Source organism: Dermochelys coriacea, chromosome 28, assembly GCF_009764565.3.
Source record: "Dermochelys coriacea isolate rDerCor1 chromosome 28, rDerCor1.pri.v4, whole genome shotgun sequence".
Lineage (NCBI taxonomy): Eukaryota > Metazoa > Chordata > Testudines > Dermochelyidae > Dermochelys > Dermochelys coriacea.
The window spans coordinates 5699778-5722503 of NC_050095.1; the positions used below are offsets into that span (position 1 = coordinate 5699778).

Consider the following 22726-nt stretch of genomic DNA (forward strand, 5'->3'; position numbering starts at 1 on the left):
AGAGGGGCTCAGAGAGAGCTATTTGGATCAGGTAGGCTTTGAAGGAGCATTTTAACAGTGAGCCACGGTAATGTGTGTTGCTGGCATTGTTTTTTTGTACCATGGTATGAACCCTGTAATGATTGTTGTGTGTGCACTACTCTGACAATGCACATGCACCTATTGCTACTGTCTCTGAATGTTAGCAACAATCACCGTATGTTGGAGAATAATAAAGATTCATTCACTTTCCGTAAGTAGATTTTTATTCCACATCCATGCAAACGTAACTATGTAATGCTAAGGTAGACTTCAGTCATATAGAGAAAAGTAGCTATAAAGGGGAAGAAAAAGGAAATTCACAAGCACATACACCAATGAGGTTCTCATAGCTGAGTATATTATGTGTAATCACCTGCGGGGTGGAGTACCTGGTGTGACTAACTGGTGCCTGGGGCAGCCCTTACTGAAAATGCCAAGTTCAGGGCAGGCTGCAAAAGGGAGAGCAGATACTCCCAGAACTGGTGGTTAACACTGAAGTTAAACTCTTCAATCAGTCACAAACTGTGCTTCTGCTCCCCCCACACTGGTTATCAAGAAGCTAAAAAAAAAAGCACACTGCCCCGTTTATTGCATTCCAGTTCTCTGGCTCCCAGTCAGCACCTAGCTCCAATACAGTGAGAAGTTATTTTAAAACTCTGCTCACATATACAAAATGATCTTCTAACCCCAAAGGGTCAGCCATGTTACCAGGTCAGTATTAGGTTGTATCTTACCCAAAATACCAAGCTGCCAGCCAATCCTTTAGCACCTAAAACTAAAGGCTTATAAGGAAAAAAGAAAGAACAAGAAGAGAGTTGTTGAATGATAAAATACTCAGATACATACAGAGACTTCAAAGTCCATATATCAGGTTCTCAGCAGTGTTGATGAGTTTGCTGGCTTGAAAGTCCCTCTGAAACACATCCACAACTTGGATGAGTCATTCAGTCCTTTGTTCAGATCTTTGTTTGTAGAAAAGAGGAAGAAGCAGGAATGAAGACAAAATAGAGATGAGGCAGCTTCCCTTTATATTCCTTTTGCCATGTGGCCTGTACTTCCTGTCCCAAACACAAGCTTCACAGCCCATGGCATGGAAAAGGCTTACAGTTATGTTCAAAAGCAGACCATGTGCCTTGCTGACTCATAAGGTGTTAGTCCCTGGCTTTTTCAATGGGTTCATTGTACAGCTGATGACCGTTGATGAGCCATCAAACAGGCTAGGCAGTACTGATGCCAATCTGTCTGGGGGTGTCTCTCATATGCACAGCACAAGTTCGAAATACAGCTATAACCTACATATCTATAACACACAATACAAAGGTGATACAAACATAAACAAGATCATCATACTTGGCAAATCATAATGTTTTCACAAATACCTTACATGGTATATCTGGTCAAATTCCTTGCAATTTTATAGTATTGGTGTTAACAGTATCCTAAAGTTGGCTCTCCTCACAGCTGTGTAGGGTATTATATAAGGTTATAGCAATCAACAGGTTTATGGATAAGCAAGAACAATAACATTACATTTCCTCTGAAATATACCAACACAGAAGTGAATTGGCCTGATCACAGTACAATACCTTTTGACACTCCGTTGATTACTCTTCACATGTGAATGAATTAGGCTGCTGCCTTGGTCTGAGCTGGCAACCTGATAGCGTCACAGCTCCTTTCTAGAATTCAAGTGTATTAGCCTCTGAGCGTGGACATTTTGGGAGGTGGATGGGCAGAAAGTGAAGAAGATAAACTTAGAAGGTAACACAGCTGGGGCGATGCTGCAGGAGGGAATCCCTGCAAATCACCCCATCGCCTTCAGGTTTCACAGAGGCTGAAACCACACTTTTCCCCACCCTGCTTCTGCTCTTTGTTATATTTAAATGTATTTTAAATGAGGAAAAGGGTACAAAGCATCTTGAGCACACCCAAATCCAATGTATGAACAACTGGGAATGAGACGATCTGTTCCAGAGGGTGAACTCCATGGCTATAACAGTCACTTTGCAATGGGAGGAAGAGTATAAATGTGATGATCCAGATTGGTTTTGACTAGGAAATGAATTCTGGGTCAGGTCATAAGGAAATATGCTAGATAACCCTAGACATGATCTATGTCATTACTGCAAGAATAGTTGGGATTTTACATCAGGATAGCTAACGAGAGCTATGTAACTCCATGAAAAATCCTACTGGGGATGAAGCCCGGGTAGATTTTATGTTGATATAGCTAGACCTTTATTTCCCATACCTTGAGCTGACTGACATTCCTGGCAGGAGGGACACACATTCCCCTGAGTCATAGGGACTATGGAGTTTTACAGAAAAGCCCACGAGATTCACCCCAAAGAAAGGCGAGCTGTAAAAAACAAAAATAGGAAACCACATGGGGTGCTGAGGGACCATGGTGAAGCAAACGGTGCAGACAGCCTTAAAGGTCTTGATGTCAGAATTAGGAAAAGTATTAAAGGGAAAAAATCATTTGTGAGCCCCTGGATTTGGTTTTTATCATTTATCATTTCCCTTGTGGACTTTCTGATGCCTAACAAGTTGTGAGCTCTCAGTAAAGCATTTCCCGCACTCACTGCATTCATAGGGTCTCTCCCCACTGTGGATTCTCTGATGTCTAAGGGCTGAGCGCCAAGTGAAGGTTTTTCCACACTCGCTGCATTCATAGGGTCTCTCCCCTGTGTGGATTCTCCCATGATTCATAAGGTGTGAGCGTTGAGAGAAGGTTTTCCCGCACTCAGTGCACTGATGGTGTTTCTCTCTTGTGTGGATTCGCTGATGTTTAGTAAGGGTTGAGTGCTCAGTGAAGCTTTTCCCACACTCAGTGCATTCATAGTATCCCCCGCCTGTGTGGATTTTCTGATGTGTAATAAGGTGCGAACTCTCAGTGAAGCTTTTCCCGCACTGACCACATGCATAGGGCCGCTCCCCTGTGTGGATTCTCTGATGTTTAGTAAGGCTAGAGTGGTCAGTGAACCTTTTCCCGCACTCAGAGCATTCATAGGGTCTCTCTCCGGTATGGATTCTCTGATGTTTAGTAAGGTATGAGCTCTGACTGAACCGTTTCCCACACTCACAGCATTCGTAGGGCTTCTCTCCGGTATGGATTCTCTGATGTGTGATAAGGTGTGAGCTCTCAGTAAAGCTTTTCCTACACTCACAGCATTCATAGGGCCTCTCCCCTGCATGGATTTTCAGATGTCTAATATGAGCTGAGCGCTGAGCAAAGGTTTCCCCACACTCACTGCATTCATAGGGTCTCTCCCCTGTGTGGATACTCTGATGTGTTGTAAGGGCTGAGCGCCAAGTAAAGGTTTTCCCACACTCACTGCATTCATAGGGTCTCTCCCCTGTGTGGATTCTTTGATGTGTAATAAGGTCTGAACTCCGAGTATAGCTTTTCCCACACTCGCTGCATTCATAGGGTCTCTCCCCAGTGTGGATCCTCTGATGTTTAGTAAGGGCTGAGCGCTGAGCGAAGGTTTTCCCACACACACAGCATACATAGGGCCGCTCCCCTGTGTGGATTCTCTGATGTGTAATAAGGTCTGAGTTCCGAGTGAAGCTTTTCCTGCACTCACAGCATTCGTAGGGTCTCTCCCGAGTGTGGATTCTCTCATGTCTAATGAGGTGAGAACTCTGAGTGAAGGTTTTCCCGCACTCACTGCATTCATAGGGTCTCTCTCCCGTATGGATTCTCTTATGATTACTAAGGCCTGAGCGTCCTCGGAAGTTTTTCCCACACTCAGTGCATGTGTTTTTTCCCTCTTCTGTGAGGTTTATGTGTTGTCCTGTGGGTCCCCTGAGGTCTTTGTGAGTTGCCTGACAAGTAATGGATTTACTCTCTTTCTCCCCTGGCTGGCTCTCTCTCCTGTGGTGACTCTCATACAGTTTTCCTTGCTCAAGATGTCTGGACACATTCCCTTTGGATCTCTGCAATAACATCCTGTGTGGTTCCACTTGCTCAGCATCCATCTGCTGAAGATTCTGACCCTCCTTCTCAGTCACCATCTCATCACCTGCTGGGATAGACAGAGAAACCACAAACAGGAATGGAAAATGGGAGAGATGTGCTGGAGAGATGGGGAAGAATCAGGAACTGAATTGCCTAAACTTTTTTCCCCATAAGGGAGAGAAAAGGGGAGAAATTTTGTTTCCACATCCTATTCAAACACTCAGGATGACAGCAGGTCAGGGAAGAAGCTAGGTGTCAGTCAGGATAGGTAGGAAATCATGAGCAATATCTGCCCTGAGGGTATGATACATGCTAGGGAAAATCCTGAATTCAGAGAGTTCACAAGGTCTTTGTAGGGAATCCCAGCTTTTTCCTTCAGGCACTGACCGTTTTTGAGTTGGTTTAATGATTCCTCACCTGTGCAGGCACCTCTCAGGATCCCTTGTTCCTCTGAGTCCTGGATTTCTGAGACCCACGGCTCTTCTCCTTTTTCCAGCTGTGAGATCACATCAGGTTTGGAAACTGGAAACCCTGCTTAGGGGAAGAAAACAAGGGACATCAGTTGAATTCATGGGATGCTTGTCAGGAAAAAGTGTTCTATTATTTTAACCCCAGCCAGTAACCAGGACAGCTCTCAAGTTTCTCAGAGGTGCTGGACACTGCTTTTGGTGGATTTAACCATCCCTATCGCTCCTGTGAACACACAGAACCAGACACTCATCATCAAAGAGGCTCCTAAAACACAGAGATTCCATGTCCCTGACACTGATGACTCCAGACAGTAGGGAAGTCCCCCTAGAAATGCTTCTTTCTGACAGAGAGAGGACCAGAGACTAGGAGATCTGGAAGAGGTGAGTATTGGCTGGTGGGGTTCAGTACAGTAAGGAAGAAGAGGGAGCACAGAGGCCCCAGAATGCAGTATGTCAGTGGTATTATATGTCAGGAAAGCCCATTTTGAGGAAATAGAGACTCTAGTAAGTCAGGAGAAATGGAAGGGAGTATGGAATATTCCCCAGTGTGTGGATAACTCCAGTGAATTAAATACTATAATTTAGGTGAAACAGACTCTGATTCCTCTGGGAAGGGAAAATGTGAAAAGGAAGAATCAGGCTATGTGACTTCAGGAGGGACCGACTCAAAGATCCCAGGAACCTGCAGGGAAAACAGATTGTGGTTGCCACAGAAACAGAGTGGGTGAAGTGAGACCCTTTCAGTCCCCAGAAGTTTCTCTACCAACGGATGACATCACTGGAAAGCACATGTTTGTGGCAGGGATGGAGCATATTGTCAGTGCAAAGAACATAAGATTTCAGCAAAGGTGGCTGGGCCACAGGGCATAGGGAAAAGATATGGGGGGGGGAGGCGGGGAAGTCACTGAGCCATAGAGAGAGAAGAAGAGTGAAAATAATAACATTTGAAAGAAGAATGTCAAATAAAATGAAACTGGACTATCGTAAGGAGAGAGTGCAGACTCCATAGAGGGGTGGCCAATCTTACTGAACCTCTGAGTTGCATATGACAACCTTCAACATCTCAAGAACTGGGGCGCACCTGCCGGGGCCCAGGGCTTCAGCCTTGCTCTTGCTGAATCCCTGAGCCCCAGCAGGCATGTCCCATGGGGCTGGAGCCCTCCCAAGTCTCCCTCCCTGCTGGGCAGAAGCCAGAGGTGAAACATGGGGGGGCACCCCAGTTTTTTACAAGGGTTTGCTGGCCCTGCTTGGTTACATGGTGCCACCAGGGCCCCTCCCTACATGGCTGCTACTGGAGCCGGCAAGCTGGGAGTTGTGGCCATGGGGAGAGGCAGCAGCAAACAGCTGGGAGCAGCAGGGAGGAGCCGCTGAGGGTAAGGGGGAAGCATACTTAGGGGTGTGTGACTCAAGCTGTTCATGGGGGACAAATATTTAAATTGTGACCCTCCCCCCGCCAGTCTCAGCAGATACCAGTTGTCTCTGGCAGAATTCAGATTCTGTGTTTATGGTGTGGGATTCCCTGATGATGAACAGGGGACTGGAAATGGGAGTTTGAGAGGGGGAGAAGGAGATCCCCCCGGGCTGAACGAACAAGATGCGAGTACTAATCTTGGGGTGAGTGAGTTTGTTTGTCTGTCTGTTTGTCTCTTTCAGGTTATGTCAGTTACTGGGTTATTTGGGATTGTATGTCCCAGGACTGTTTGAGCCTTTGTCCCCAAATCATCCTTGATCATCTTTGATCAGCCTTGTGAACACCCTCCCGCTGTGTGATTAACAAAGGCGTAAACTGACCTAGGAGAGAAGACCTTAAATGCCAGAGGCTAAGCGACAAAGGGGAGCTAGTGAAGAGGGGACCGCAAACAGGGGAGTTTGAGATGGAGTTTGTGGGAGGGAGATGTAGTATAATCACCAGGGTTAGGAAGGTCTGTATCACTTGTGTCAATGCTGCTCCTGTCTCCTCCACCTGTGCCTGTATCCAGACAGAGAACCTAACCATGGATGCCTCTACCCAGACCCTAGTGTGGATTTGCAGACTGTGGCCTGCATTTCCCACTCACAGAAAGCCAGGCTGGGGGTGTTACCTAGGATTATCAGAACCCCCAACAGGGGTGATTTAACTATTTCACTCCAGGAGGTGTAAGGAATAAGTCAACAGGAATTCAGCAATTCTGTCTGATCAAGGAGTAATGTAAGTAAGCATGTTTTTGTCTAACATTGCAGTTTATTAGATTTAAGCACAGACAGGCATAAGCAATAGATTTAGAACATCCCAGATATTTACCTATATTCTGATATGGTATGGCTAATCAATGACAGGTCAGTGCTGGCCAAACGCCTCCCTGCCAGGGAGTAAAGACATCAGGAAAATGTCTCTCACAGCATAGCTCCCAAGGACTGCTCCCAAATACACTCTATTATGTAAACTTTTTATAACTTACTTCTACAAAACATATAGGTCATAATGACCCCTACTAAATCATCCTTTTTCCTAACTTTCAATAAACTTTTACTATCAGAGGCATCTAGACTCAAGCCTGTCCATCCACATAGTTTCTTTCACTCTCAGTTATTTATGTTTTCTTCCCTTCCTCCCATACTGATTAGCAAAACTGCCAGTAGTTATGATCTTGCTTCTGAAAGCCTGTCTCCAAATTAACCCTTAACTATGTGGTGTTCTATTTCATTAATTCATAGTGGCTGAGTGCATATAATATGGTTGCAATTAGCTTAATCACATTCTGGGGGTATAGACACCCCCAAAATCTAGGGCAACGGGGACCATCCAGTGTGAAAGGTATCTGCTAGTGGAATCTCTTAGGAAGCAGATGGGAGAGCTACAGGAGGAGGTGGGTAGGCTGAGGAGTATATGTGCCCACAAAGAATTCCTCAAGAGTACTCATATGGAGACATCCAAGGCTGAAGAAGCTATCCAGCTACAGAGAACTGCTGTCACACCATCGGGGGAAGAGGGCATGGCTCTGTCACAGGAAGGACACTTGCTGCTGGTTACTTCTGGCAGCAGGCAGTGCTCCACCCCTACTCCCAACCCACCCACCATGGTGTTGGAAAACTAATGTGCTGCCCTGGCATTGAGTGATGAGGAATCACCCCCCAAAAGGTAGTGGAGGAGAAGCCATGTATCCCCAAGGCTGGGAGGATCGCAGTCACCACTCCTAGGAGGAAACGGGAAACCTGAGGGGGACAGAGGCACCCATCTGTCAGCCTGACATGGCATCCTGGGAGGTGTGCTGCCTGCCAGGGGCCAGTATCCAAGACGTTACGGAGGGATTGTCGAGGATCATCCGGCCTTCTGACTACTACCCCATGCTACTCATCCATGTGGGCACTAACGATACTGCAAGGTAAGACCCTCAGCAGATCAGAAGTGACTACAGGGCTCTGGGAGTACAGGTGAAAGAGTTGGGCATGCAGGTGGTGTTCTCTTTGATCCTTCCAGGCAAGGGTAGGGGCCCAAGCAGAGACAGCTGCATCCTGGAGGTAAATGCCTGGCTGCGAGGATGGCATCGCCAGGAGGGTTTCAGCTTCCTTGCCCATGGAATGCTGTTCCAGGAAGAAGGACTGCTAAACAGAGATGGGGTCCACCTATTGAAGAAGGGGAAGAGCATATTTGCTAACCCAGTGAGAAGGGCTTTAAACTAGGTTTGAAGGGGGCAGGTGACCAAAACCCACAGGTAAGTCAAAAAACATGGCGACCTGGGAGAAGGATCAGAATCCTGTGGAGAGAATGGGCTGTTATAGCAGAAATAAGGGAGAGACAAGGCAGAACTGGGGGAGGGAGGATCAAATCAATATCTTAGATATCTGTATACTAATGCGAGAAGAATGGGGAATAAGCAGGAAGAACCCAGAATGCTGGTAAATAAACACAACTATGACATAGTTGGCATCACAGATTGCTGGGATAATACACATGACTGGAATATTAGCATAAAAGGGTACAGCTTGTTCAGGAAGGACAGGCAGGGGGAAAGGGAGGAGGTGTTGCCTTATATATTAAGAATGTCTACACTTGAACTGAGGTTGAGATGGAAATAGGAGACAGACTTGTTGAAAGTCTCTGGGTATGGCTAAAAGGGGTAAAAACAAGGGTGATGTCATGGCAGGGGTCTACTACAGACCACCTAACCAGGAAGAGGAGGTGGACGAGGCTCTTTTTAAATAACTAACAAAATCATCCAAAGCCCAGGACTTGGTGGTGATGGGGCACTTCAACTATCCAGATGTCTGTTGGGAAAATAACACCGCAGGGCACAGATTATCCAACAAGTTCTTGGAATGTATTGGAGAAAATTTTTTTATTTCAGAAGGTGGAGAAAGCTACTGGGGGGAGGCTGTTCTAGATTTGATTTTGACAAATAGGGAGGAACTGGTTGAGAATCTGAAAGTGGAAGGCAGCTTGGGTGAATGTGATCATGAAATGGTAGCGTTCATGAGTCTAAGGAATGGTAGGAGGGAGAACAGCAAAATAAAGACAATGGATTTCAAGAAGGCAGACTTTAGCAAACTCAGGGAGTTGGTAGGTAAGATCCCATGGGAAGCAAGTCTAAGGGGAAAAACAATTGAAGACAGTTGGCAGTTTTTCAACGAGACATTATTAAGAGCACAAGAGCAAACTATCCCACTGTGTAGGAGAGAGAGGAAATGTGGCAAGAGACCACCCTGGCTTAATGAAAAGATCTTCAATGATCTAAAAATAAAAAAGGGTCCTACAAAAAGTGGAAACTAGGTCAAATTACAAAGGTTGAATAAAAACATATAACACAAGTTTGTAGGGACACAATTAGAAAGGCCAAGGCACAAAATGAGATCCAACTAACTAGAAACATAAATGGTAATAAGAAAACATTCTACAAATACATTAGAAGCAAGAGGAAGACCAAGGACAGGGTAGGCCCGTTACTCAATGGGTGGGTGGGGGGGCGGTGATAATAACAGAAAATGTGGAAATGGCAAAGGTACTAAATGACTTCTTTTTTTCAGTTTTCACCAAGAAGGTTGGTGGTGATTGGATGTCTAACATAGTGAATGCCAGTGAAAATGAGGCAGGATCAGAGGTTACATTTGGCAAAGAACAAGTTAAAAATTACTTAGAAAAGTTAGATGACTTCAAGTCACCAGGGCCTGATCAAATGCATCCTAGAAAACCCAAGTTGCTGACGGAGGAGATATCAGCCATTAGCGTTTATCTCTGAAAAGTCATAGAAGATGGGAGAGATTCCAGAAGACTGGAAAAGGGCAAATATAGTGCCAATCTATAAAAAGTGAAATAAGGATAACCCAGAGAATTACAACTTAAATGATCTGGAGGATGGTGTGGATTGCACTCTCAGCAAATTTGCGGATGATACTAAACTGGGAGGAGTGGTAGATACGCTGGAGGGGAGGGATAGGATACAGAAGGACCTAGACAAATTGGAGGATTGGGCCAAAAGAAATCTAATGAGGTTCAATAAGGATAAGTGCAGGGTCCTGCACTTAGGATGGAAGAATCCAATGCACCGCTACAGACTAGGGACCGAATGGCTCGGCAGCAGTTCTGCGGAAAAGGACCTAGGGGTGACAGTGGACGAGAAGCTGGATATGAGTCAGCAGTGTGCCCTTGTTGCCAAGAAGGCCAATGGCATTTTGGGATGTATAAGTAGGGGCATAGCGAGCAGATCGAGGGACGTGATCGTTCCCCTCTATTCGACACTGGTGAGGCCTCATCTGGAGTACTGTGTCCAGTTTTGGGCCCCACACTACAGGAAGGATGTGGATAAATTGGAAAGAGTACAACGAAGGGCAACGAAAATGATTAGGGGTCTAGAGCACATGACTTATGAGGAGAGGCTGAGGGAGCTGGGATTGTTTAGTCTGCAGAAGAGAAGAATGAGGGGGGATTTGATAGCTGCTTTCAACTACCTGAAAGGGGGTTTCAAAGAGGATGGCTCTAGACTGTTCTCAATGGTAGCAGATGACAGAACGAGGAGTAATGGTCTCAAGTTGCAATGGGGGAGGTTTAGATTGGATATTAGGAAAAACTTTTTCACTAAGAGGGTGGTGAAACACTGGAATGCGTTACCTAGGGAGGTGGTAGAATCTCCTTCCTTAGAGGTTTTTAAGGTCAGGCTTGACAAAGCCCTAGCTGGGATGATTTAACTGGGACTTGGTCCTGCTTTGAGCAGGGGGTTGGACTAGATGACCTTCTGGGGTCCCTTCCAACCCTGATATTCTATGATTCTATGATTCTATGATTCTATGAACTTAACTTCTATACCCGGAAAGATAATGGAGCAAATAATTAAGCAATCAATTTGCAAACATCTAGAAGATGATAAGGTGACAAGTAACAGTCAGCATGGATTTGTCAAGAACAAATTGTGTCAAACCAACCTGATAGTTAGCTTTCTTGCACAGGGTAACAAGCCTTGTGGATGGGGGGAAGAGGTAGATGTGGTATATTTTGAATTTAGTAAAGCTTTTGATACTGTCTCACATGACCTCTCATAAACAAACTAGGGAAATGCAACCTAGATGGAGCTACTATAAGCTGGGTGCAAAACTGGTTGGAAAACCATTCCCAGAGAATGGTTATTGGTGATTCACAGTCATGCTAGAAAGGCATAATGAGTGGGGTCCCACAGGGATCGATTCTGGGTCCGGTTCTGTTCAATATCTTCATCAATGATTTCAATAATGGCATAGAGAGTGCACTTATAAAGTTTGTGAACAATACCAAGTTGGGAGGGGTTGCAAGTACTTGGGAGGATAGGATTAAAATTCAAAATGACCCGGACAAACTGGAGAAATGATCTGAAGTAAATAGGATGAAATTCAATACAGACAAATGCAAAGTACTCCACTTAGGAAGGAACAATCAATTGCACACAGACAAAATGGGAAATGACTGCCTAGGAAGGAGTACTGCAGAAAGGGATCTGGGGATCATAGTGGATCACAAGCTAAATATGAGTCAAAAGTGTAACACTGTTGCAAAAAACCTGAACATCATTCTGGGATGTATTAACAGGAGTATTGTAAGCAAGTCACGAGAAATAATTCTTCCTCTCTATGCCGCGCTGATTAGTCATTGACTGGAGTATTGTGTCCAGTTCTGGGTGCCATATTTCAGGAAATATGTGGCCAAATTGGAGATAGTCCAGAGAAGAGCAATAAAAATTATTAAAGGTCTAGAAAACATGACCTATGAGGGAAGATTGAAAAAATTGGGTTTGTTTAGTCTGGAAAAGAGAAGATTGAGAGTGGCCAAGATAACAGTTTTCAAGTACATAAAAGGTTATTACAAGGAGGAGGGAGAAGAATTGTTCTTCTTAACTTCTGAGGATAGAACAAAAAGCAATGGGCTTAAATTGCAGCAAGGGAGGTTTAGGTTGGACATTTGGAAAAACCTAACTGTCAGGGTGGTGAAGCACTGGAATAAATCACTGAGGGAGGTTGTGGAATCTCCATCATTGGGAATTTTAAGAACAGGCTGGACAAACACCTGTCAGGGATGGTCTAGATAATACTTAGTCCTGCCACGAGTGCAGGGGACTGGACTAGATGACCTCTCGAGGTCCATTCCAGTCCAATGATTCCATAATGCTATGGAACCAGAGTCCCAGAATCTCCCCTATGTCCCACTGACCCCCTCCACACATTTCCCAGGGATTCCTTGGCCCAATTTCTCCATCCCAACCCCCCCATGACAAAGTTGGAGCTGCTCTGTAATGTTGATGAATTCTGTATGTTGACCTGAATATTGGGATATTTACTGTGTGAATAATTTGATTAGTTTAATGGGGGGGAGGGCCTATAAGGAAAACAAGCAGAAAGGGAAAGTGAATGGCTCATGATGAATCACACCTTGGCAGTCCCTTGCTAAGAAACACTGCCCGAACTATTTGCTTTGAATATTCTACCTCCTTTCTCCAGCCAACTTACAGAACTGAGTTTCATGAGCTGCGCCAGGCCTGGGACCCAAAAAATCAAAAGGCCTGGAGCAGCTGAAACAGGGACTCCCTCTATAAAGGAGGTTGGCTGCTCAGATAATTATTTGGAGAAGTGAGACAGAAACTCAGGGACCCTGCTGGGGTGTCTGAAGAAGCAAGACCTGCCTATCTGATGACTGGGGATGACAGGCTTTTAGGTAAGACAGGCTTGTGTGAAAACAGTTAGTTTATAATCCTTTTTGCTCTTACGCTTTTTTCCTATGCAAAATAAACATGACTGTGGTTTGAAGAAACTTGTTTTGTCACTGTGCACCCCTAATCCCAGACTCTCAAAGGTGTTTGCACTCAACCTGACTTGCTGGGTAAGCACAGCTGATATGCAGGTTATTGTCACCCAGGGCTCTGTCTGAGAGCAAGGCTATTCCAGAATTCCACTTCAGGAGAGGGAAATGCAAGAGGCCTGACAGCTTCATGGGGGTGGGCACTTTGTCACCTGGAAGGGAACAGAGGTGTAGCTTTGATACTCAGTCCCCTTCTTCTCACCAATCTCAGCTCTCTCCACCTCCTGTGACCCAAGGAGTACCCATTCCTTGTGTTCTTTCCTTCCCCACAGTTGTCAGTTGGCTGGTGGGTGGGCGTGTTCTTTCTTTGTGCTGTTTAGCTTTGCACAGAGAATTGGTTCAGCAAATCTCGATAGTACTACCCAGTGTTGTTAAGTGCTAAAGGCTAAAATGTCATTGCCTTAGTAATGGTATTCAGGGTACTCCCTGCTTCTGTCCTTAAAACTTTAATGTAATTAACAAATAATGCAGCATGTTAATTCAGCAAACCTCAATGTTACTTATAAAAAAGATAAACACAAGCACGGTTCAGTGACAAAGGCACTCAGCCAGGTTTATTGCCCGCCAGGCACATTCCTAGTGCCCTGGCATCATGGTTACACAATGTGGCTAATCATACAGTATTTCATCAGCTGCAAATCTGAACAGGAACCCAAGGAGCCTGTCCTGCTGTGTGCCATGGAAAGAAACAATTCCAGATTACTTTTGGCATTCATGGAGCAGCTGCACACGGTGGACCTTTGCTACTGCACTCGGGAAACAAGCACTGAGTGGTGGGATCATACTGTTATACAGGTCTAGGATGATGAGCAGTGGCTGAAAAACTTTTGGATGCACAAAGCCAACTTCCTGGAACTGTGAGCAGAGCTAACCTCTGCCCTGTGCTGCAAGGATACCAAAATGAGAGCTGTTCTCTCTGTGAAGAAGCACGTGGCAATTGCTGTGTGGAAGTTGGCAACTCCAGACTACTACAGGTTGGTCATGAATCAGTTTGGAGTCAGGAAGTTGACCATGGGGGTCACGTTTACACAAGTGTGCAAGGCCATTCATCACATCCGGCTATGGAGGACTGTGACTCTAGGAAATGTGCATGAAACAGTGGATGGCTTTGCAGGAATGGGATTCCTTAACTGTTCTGGGGTGGCACATGGCACGCATATCCCAATTTTGGCCCCAGACCATCTTGCAATGGAGTACATCAATAGAAAGGGCTACTTCTGTGTGGTATTGTAGGTGCTCGTGGATCACGGGGGTTGTTTCACTGATATCAAAGCAGGGTGGTCAGGGGATGTGCATGACACACGCATCTTCAAGAATACTAGCCTCTACAGCAAGCTGCAAGCAGGGACTTTCTTTCCAGACCAGAAGATTCCAATGCGGGATGTTGAAATGCCTGTAGTGCTCATAGGAGATCCAGCCTACACCTTACTTCCATGGCTTATGAAGCCTTACAGTGGAAACCTTGACGGCAGCAAGGAACGCTTCAGCAACTGGATGAGCGGATGCAGAATGACTGTTGAATATATGTTTGGCAGTTTAAAGGCTCCCTGGCACTGTCTTTATGGCAGGTTAGATCTCAGTGAGGAAAATATTCCCATGGTCATAGCAGCCTGCTGTACTTTTCATAATATTTGTGAAACTAAAGGGGAAAAGTTTGCCTGGGGTGGAGTGTGGAGTCAGATCACCTGGCAACTGATTTTTAGCAGCCAGATACTGGAGCTATTAGAGGGACACAATAGGGGGGCTATTCAAATCAGGGAGGCTTTGAAGCAACATTTTGACAGTGAGCCACAGTAATGTGTCTTTCTGCAATGCATTCAGCCAGGCTTTGTTTACTTGCTGCCTGGAATGACCCTTGTGCTAATTGTTTCCTGAGTGTGATATGTAGTCTGCATATGTGCCCTTTCCCACTGTGTATGAATTCCTGCAGCAACCACCATACGTAGAAAGAAAATGAGTCTTTATTTTTCTCCTATGAGTACATTTTTATTAAACAGCAATAACCAATACACAGAATTCAATGTTTTGTGAGGGACAGAACACTGAGGAGCAGTCTCTTAATGGAGCCTCTCATAGCTGTGTGTGAGTCCAGCTGTAGTTAAGGAACCTGTCCGAAGGGTGGAGTGCAAGGGGTACTGCAACAGGAAGGGCACATGCAAGAAATGTGAGGGTGGAGTTTGCGGAGGGTCTGGCACACAGTTAGCTCAGTTAGGGACTTCAGCATCTCTGTTTGGTCCTCCATCAGTTTATCATCCACTCCTGGCCCTCTGAAATATGCTCCTGGCCTTGCTTTCTCTCATGACTATGTATTTTCAATTTTTCATTAATTGACTCTCACCATGCCCTGTGATCATGATCTGCGGTGTCAGAGACATTTGGACCACCTCCCTAAACATGTCCTCCTTCCTCCACCTGGATGGCCTCCTTATCTGACGCAAGCGCTCTGCTGGTGTGTAAGGGGTTCCCTTCAAGGCCACATCTGCAGAAAAACAAGAAGCAATCAATAGAGGTAGTACTGTGAGTGCACTCACAGCATTGAATCATAATAATTAAGTACACCTCTTTCTCACTCTCCCTTGGCAAGGACTAAGAGTGTCCTAAACATGGTGAGGTTGGCCCATGGGGGTGGAGCATGCCATTTAAGAAAGCATATGAAAGGTCATGATCTGCAGAAGCTCATTGTTTGTCAAAATATGTATATCGTTAGTGTGCATGAAGTTATGAGATCCTGTTCTATGGTTATTAATGAAATATATTGTGGGTTTGGGAGTCGCCCACTGCTAGTTGTCCAGTGACAACAAAGGAGGTAACCACACTCAGGCGGGCATTGAACGACCACAGGGGAGCCATAAACAAGGGATTTACAATTATGTAAGAGAGTTGCACAAGTACCACACAATCTGGATTGCTCAACTCTATGACTCAGTTGAACAAGGCCACACCAGTGGGATTGCTCAGGCCTTGCTGAGTCACAGCGTTACCAGGAAATGTCGGAGCTAGTATTTTTCCAGGCACATGGACTGAGGGTATAAAATAATGGACAGTGGCATCATGCAATTACCTTTCTCCTCCCCCACCTACACTGACGGAAACAAGAATACTGGGAAAACAAGACTTGAACTGAGAAGCCTGGTCCCAGGTTGAGGAGGAAAGTAGTCCTGTGTATTAAGGATTGTAACCTGCCTGCAACACCCAGTGAGGTGAGAAAAACTGCTTGATCCAAATACAGCTTAGTCTCATGAGATTTACGATTTAGACGGCATACTTACTTTTTATTTTATTTGGTCACTATTTCTGACCTTTATGACTGCCACTTATAACCACTTAAAAATCTCGCTTTCTGTAGTTAATAAACCTACTCTAATATTTTATCCTTACCAGTGAGTTTGTCTAAAGTGCTTGGGAAATTTGCTCAGCTTACCAAGGCTGGTGCATGTCCACTTTCCTTTGATGAAGTGGTGAACTAATAAGCAAGTCTGCACTGTTAAAGAGAAGGTCTTGAGCAGTGTAAGATGATATTTTTCTGGGGTTCAAGGTTAGGGGCTTGGGAGCCTTTATGCAGCTTAGCTGGATGTGCCTCTGCTTATTGGTGGCTGAGTGAAAACACTACTTTGAGGGGTTCACTGTTTGTCACTGGCAAAGTATTGTGAGAGCCAGCTCAGGCTGGAGATTTAAGGGGGCACAGCAGTCCCACCGTTCCAGGTTGTACCCTGGTGGGCCTTGTCACAACCCCACAGCATAGCTGCATAGGGAAATGGGAAGCAGACACAAACACTGCAAGTCTTGTACATTTCTAAACTTAACCAACTTCTACCATAAAATGAAACCAAGGACAACTGCATGTGAAACGGAGCAGTATCAAATCAAAAAGAGCACTTACCAGAGCTCCTTTCTGCACTGTGAGCACCAGAGCCAGAGTGTTGGGTCCTGGCTTGAATCCTCCAGGGTTGAGAAGAGGTCCTGGCTTGCCTTCATTGTATTGGATGACCCTGCCCCACCTCATCCTCCAATTCCATTTTGTCCTCAGGGTTAAGTGTGCTGGCTGTTGTCTCCAGCCCTCCTGAAGTATCCATGGGGATCTTGGTGCTGGAGGTGGGGTCATACAGCTACTTGTAGAAGCGGCAGGTCTCTGGTGCAGCACCAGAGGTCCCGCACCAGGTGGTTTGACTCCCTTGCCTTCTTGTACACCTGCCTCAGTTCCTTGATCTTTGTATGTCCCGTTTTGTAGTCCTTTTCCAACATGCCATGAGAAATCTTCCCGTAGCTATTGAAGTTCCTATGGCTGGAAGGAGCTGGGACCGCACAGCCTGCTCTCCCCACCGACCCAGCAGATCCAACAACTCCGATGTACTCCAAGCAGGAGCATGTTTGCTGCGCGGAGCCGCCACGGTCAGCTGGGAAGATGCAATGTGAGCTCTCCACGCCAAGCAAACAGGAAAGCGGAATTTCAAAATTTCCCAGTACTTTAAAGGGGGAGGGGTGAACGTCTGTGTACCTGGCTGCAGGGCAGCCAAGTTCGAATTGCTGACCAGAGTGGTCAGGATGGGCATTGTGAGGCACCTCCTGGAGGCCAGGTACAGTGACATAACCAAGCACAGTGTCTACACTGACACGTTGTCAACCTAACTTTGCCACAAAAAGCTCTACGCCTCTCATCATGATGGTTTTAGTTTGTCAGCAAAGCAGAAGAGTTAAACTGGCAAGTGGAGCATTGTAGTGTGTACACCACGACTGTTTTATTGACGAAAGCTGACTTCTGTCAACAAAACTCTGTAGTGTAGACAAGGCCTAAGTGGGTGTACATATATGATCATGAGCTAATTGCAACTATTCATTAAAAAGAAAAATAAAGCAGTACTAAACATTGAGAGTAACTTCAAGACAACATGAAATCCATTTATACAATTGGCTACTGCTACTCTGTATACATTTCAGATCCTTCATCTGATGAAAAACTGGGAATCCTACAATAGGACTCTGGAAAACAAATTGTGAAACACAAGGGAATGGACACAGTTGTGGGCCAATCATTCTAAACTTATTCAATGTCAATTTTTCATTATTATGTCTTAATGATGTGTTATTATGATGTGATTTCTAATTAAAAGTCTTATTGGTCTGCAGAAACCTATTTGAGGCATAAAGACATCAGTACTGTGGAGAGAACAAGAGACCCTAACTATATATAGAAAAAAAATAGCAATTCTTTTTAATGCACGAGTCAGACAATAATTTTGTTATGTATGCCTAGAGAGGCCAGAATACATAGGAAGATAACATATAATGCCCAGAAACAATTAAGTTCAGCAATGACCCTTAATTATAAGTATAGACACTTAGTACACGGACTGTTTTCTGTCACTGTAAGAAATCTAACTCCTTGAGAGGCAGTAGCTAGGTTGACAGAAGAATATTTCCATTGACCTAGCAGTGTCTATACCAGGGCTTAGGTTGGCTTAACTATGTCTCTCAGGGATGTGATTTTTTTCACACCCCTCAGTAACATAGCTAGGTCAACCTACGTTTCAGGTGTGGACCAGACCTCAGCCCTAATCCTCCACAGACACCTTCCCCTTCCTTACACAGCCTCAGCCCTCCCCACCTACTGGCATCTTTTTTTCCTCTCCCACTGCTCCCTGTTCTCCCTTCATTCCCAAACGGCACCTTATACATTCTCCTATCAACAGATGGACACTTCTGACTGCCACACAATCCATGCATGACATAGTACATCTATTTACTAGGCTTTATTTAGAATTGCATCTTAAAATGAGGAAAAGGTAGGAAAGTTATCATTCAGTTTTCATAAATCCAGAAAGGATAAATTATATAAAATTTAAAAATGATATATTTTTTTCAAAATGGACCGATAGCACCAAAAAAATCACATATCCAAAAATGATACCAGGGCAGGACATAAGGCAAAAAAAAAGGGGGGTATGGAAACCTGTCAAAATTATATGATGAGAAAACATATAAAAGTGAGCCCCCACATTTATTAATAACTGATGGGACAGGAGTTCTTACCCAGCGAAGTCATATTCTCATAGTTCTCCTGCATGATGTCTCTGTAGAGGGCTCTCTGAGTAGGGTCCAGCAGAGCCCACTCTTCCTTGGTGAAATGCACAGCCACTTCCTAGAAGGTAACCGTTCCCTGAAAGAGAATAATTCCCCAGTCAGTACCTGCTGCCCCAGTGATAACCGCACAATTTATGGGAGAGCAGGGCCAGTAAAATGGAAGCTCTTGGAGTGGCATGGTAGCAGAGTCCCACCCCCACCTTTTTCAGAGCAGCTAGGAGGCATCAGAGTAAGGTGAGAAAGAGAGCCCCTCATCCCACCCAGAGGACAGAGGGAGGCATGGTCTTCACATTTATTACACAGCTACTAGCCAGAGACTGATATAGTAGATGGAGCCCCGAACTCCCTCAAAATAAAGAAACAATATATAACAAATAAAACAAAGGGGAAGTCAATAGTAAAGAATATAAGTCAGAAGCTTGGAATTATAGAAAATTGAAAAGGGAAGCTAAGGGACACAAGGAGAAATCTAGGGCCCGCAGAGTTAAGGATGATATAAAGAAGATTTTTTTAAATTGTACTAGAACAAAACAAATCCTAACAATGATATTGGTACATTACTAAATGGAACTGGTAGAAGTATCAATAATAATGCAGAAGAGGCAAAAGTTTTCAATAAATAGTTCTGTTCTATATTTGGGGAAAAAATCAAGGATTGTCAGGAATCAGGGCCTGCAAACAGAGTCAGTCTGAAAGCAGGGCCTACAGCAGAACCAGTTTCTGTACAACCTGATGAGTGCAGCTCGCTTGTAACAGATTGCGGAATTGGCTATAGTGTGTGATTGATTGGAAATGTCAGCAGACCAACTCTTATGTCCAGCCGCAACAGCAGTCCAGCAACATCTCAAAGCATTCACCAATGGCTGTGGCAGCTCCTGCACCTGCTTGTTCCCAGCTCTGCTCCAGCCTTGGACCCAGGTTTGCCCCACTCCAGATAACCAGGTTCTGACCGTGGGCTCCGACTCCTGACTCCAGCCATGACCCTTGGCTCTGGCACTTGGCCTCTGATCCTGGGTCCCAATTCCTGGCTACCGATGGCTGCTCCAACCAGTAGGCCTGACTGCCTACGTTAGCTTCCCCTTCCCTCTGAATTGGAGAAGAACTGATACTGTGCACCAGACCTCTGCCTATACTGTGTGGGACCAGGATACTTTGCATCAAGCTGCCCCACCAAGGACTGATCTACACCCACCTTGGGAATTGCCACGCCCCAGCCCCAATAGGGAAGTCTGGGCATGGCTGGGTCCTTCCCCTCTCCCCACAGCCCACACCAATACTTGTCTGCCTGTGTCCTGGTGCTGACCAATCGATGCTCTCTGGCTCTGGCATGTTGCGATGCCTGACCCCAACTGAGAAGCGCTGTTGGACTTGGTCAATTTTATGGATGTGGAATTCTCCCAACCACATATTAGACCCCCCAAGCCTCCCAGTGCAAGGATTCCCCAAAGTAGTCGAGTCCATACCTGGGTCACTCTTTTCATTACACCAGATGGCTCCCTTTGAGCAACTACCTTTTGAAGCAAACAAGAAACCTTCTAGTTTGGGCTCATTCATGCACCACATTTACCAGTTGTCCTTGGCTCATTGCCCATGACCTGCACATCTGCTGGCTGTCAGGCGTGATACCCTTTGACTCCCTGCCTCACCTTCAACCCTGTTTCTCAACATCGAACCCAAGACCAGAAACTTGCTGCAGCTTATGCAGCTCTGTAGAGAATTCAGAGATGCAAAGAGAAGATCCATAGGTGACCTTGGAAAACCCTATAAAAACATAAGAATGGCCAAACTGGGTCAGACCAAAGGTCCATCTAGCCCAGTATCCTGTCCTCTGACAGTGGCCAATGCCAGGTGCCGCAGAAGGAACTAACAAAACAGGTAATCATCCCCTGTTGCCCATTCCCAGCTTCTGGCAAACCGAAGCAAGGGATACCATCTCTGTCCGTCCTGGCTAATAACCATTGATGGACCTATTCTCCATGAATTTATCTAGTACTTTTTTTAAACCCAGTTATAGTCTTGGCCTTCAGCGTCCTCTGGCAAAGAGTTCCACAAGGTTGACTGTGTATTGTGTGAAGACCCACAACCTCCTCAATTGTGCCATATCAACTCTATCCCGATGCATTTCAGAAAAAGAGACCTAACACCCAACCACTTCATCTACCTTCAGCCAGAAGCAGAGTTTCCCTTCACATGCATTTATTCCCTCTCTGAATCCAAATTACAAGCACTCCAGAACCATCTTGAGGAAAGCTGGCAGAAGGAATTCATTCACACCTCCATGTCCCCTGTGGGGGCACCATCTTTCTCTCTGTGGTGCAGAAAGATGGCTTCCTCGGGCCTTCTGTGGACTCCTGAGAGTTGCACAAGATTGCAGCCTGAAAACTCTATCCCTTACTGCTTATTAATGAGCTGTTCAAGACTCTGCTCTGCCAGAGTCTTCACAAAGTTGGACCTCCTTGGAGTTTATAACCTGGTGAGGATCCGAGAAGGAGATTAATGGAAGACCTTCTTCTGTACCCGGTATGGCCACTTCAAGTATTTGGTCATGCTTTTGGGTTGTGCAATGCCCTGGCAACCTCCCATCATTTAATAAATTACATCTTTAGGGACATGCTGGCCCAGATTGCCATCTTTTACCTGAACAACATCTTCATTTGCTCCAAAAGTCAGGACCAACACAATGATCACGTGTTCAGTTTTGGAGAGTCTACACCTAAACCAACCACCTCTACTCAAAGCTTGAAAAACGCAAGTTTAATAAAGACATAGTGAAATTCCTGAGATAGACGGTCATAACTGAGGGACTCACCATGGACCCACCTAAGACTGGCAGTATCTGACTGGGCTGCACCCAAGGATGTACAAGGGTGCAACAATTCCTGGGGTTTGCCCATTTCTACAGGCAATTTATTAAAAGATTCTCTAGCCTGGTTTCACCCAGAAAAGGAGAGCCCAATTTTGCCTAGCCCACAGAGAAATCAGTCAGCCCTTGATTGACTGAAGAGTGCATCAGTTATCCTGATTCACTCAGATCCCACTAAACCATTTAGACCAAGGACAATGCCTCAAACTTTGCCATTGGTGCAGTGTTATCTCAACATGCAGCCCCCCACCGAACAAATCCACTTTGTGCTTTTTAATCTTGGAAGCTAACCGCCACAGAGAACAATTACAATATTTGGGGAAGGAGATACCATCTTAAAAGGTGGCTTTCAAGGAGTGGTGCCACCTTGTAGCAGGAACCCAATTCCTAGTTCAAGTCCTGACAATCAATAAGAACTTGGAATACCTAGGGACTGCTACATGAATTTGAAGAAGAGGGACCAGCAGATCCCACTTTGATTCTCACTTAAATTTTGTTGTAACCTCTCACTCGGGAATGAGAAATGGGAAGGCAGATGTCCTGTCCTGAAAAGTTGAGCCTCTCGCACTTGATGAAGAGCGCTCTATCACCATGCTGAAGGCATCCAGCTCTGTCAACAGGCCTGTTGTCAGCTGTGTGATGTTTTCCATCCACTACCGGATCCCCAGTGACCCATTCCCGACTCAGACCCTGAATGATGCAGGTACCCAACCCAACACGAATCAGAGTTTCAACTACAGATTGGCTTTCCCTATTGCAATGTTGTCTTATGTTCCAGAGAGACAATTTCAGGTATTGAAACATTGTCACAATTCACTCTTGCAGGCCATTTTGGCCAGCTAAAGACTTGGAATCCTGTCTCAATGAGCTTCTGGTGCCAGGCCTATGAGCTTATATCTAAGATTATATGCAATCCTGCAACCTGCACACCCATACCAAGAATTTAGGATTGAAGCCCCTAGATCTCCTCCAACCTCTGCCAATGTTTCCACAGCTTGGATCAACTATCTCAAAGGACTTCACTGTAGAGCTGCCGT

The 22726-nt window shown here is 45.3% G+C and overlaps 4 protein-coding genes across 15 annotated transcripts in view; 1 reads left to right on the forward strand and 3 right to left on the reverse strand.

Moving 5' to 3' along the window:
- LOC119849376 (zinc finger protein 420-like) overlaps positions 1-22726 on the forward strand; it is a 3142523-nt gene that overhangs the window by 3029896 nt on the left and 89901 nt on the right. The gene's annotated exons all lie outside the window — the stretch shown is intronic.
- LOC119849403 (zinc finger protein 501-like) overlaps positions 1-22726 on the reverse strand; it is a 1099011-nt gene that overhangs the window by 874805 nt on the left and 201480 nt on the right. The window lies entirely within an intron of this gene.
- The window catches only part of LOC119849388 (zinc finger protein OZF-like), an 875044-nt gene that overhangs the window by 360457 nt on the left and 491861 nt on the right, over positions 1-22726 (reverse strand). The window lies entirely within an intron of this gene.
- Positions 231-18911, reverse strand: LOC119849389 (zinc finger protein OZF-like). Of its 2 annotated transcripts, none has more exons than XM_038386429.2 (3): positions 18776-18911; positions 4403-4516; positions 231-4052 (listed from the first exon to the last, which is right to left on the reverse strand). In XM_038386429.2, the coding sequence occupies exons 1-3, from the start codon at positions 18807-18809 to the stop codon at positions 2530-2532; spliced, it is 1671 nt and encodes a 556-aa protein (XP_038242357.1). In that variant the 5' UTR covers positions 18810-18911; the 3' UTR covers positions 231-2529. The 2 variants fall into 2 exon arrangements, with proteins under 2 accessions (XP_038242357.1, XP_043359786.1); XM_043503851.1 differs by lacking the exon at positions 18776-18911 and adding an exon at positions 12758-12799.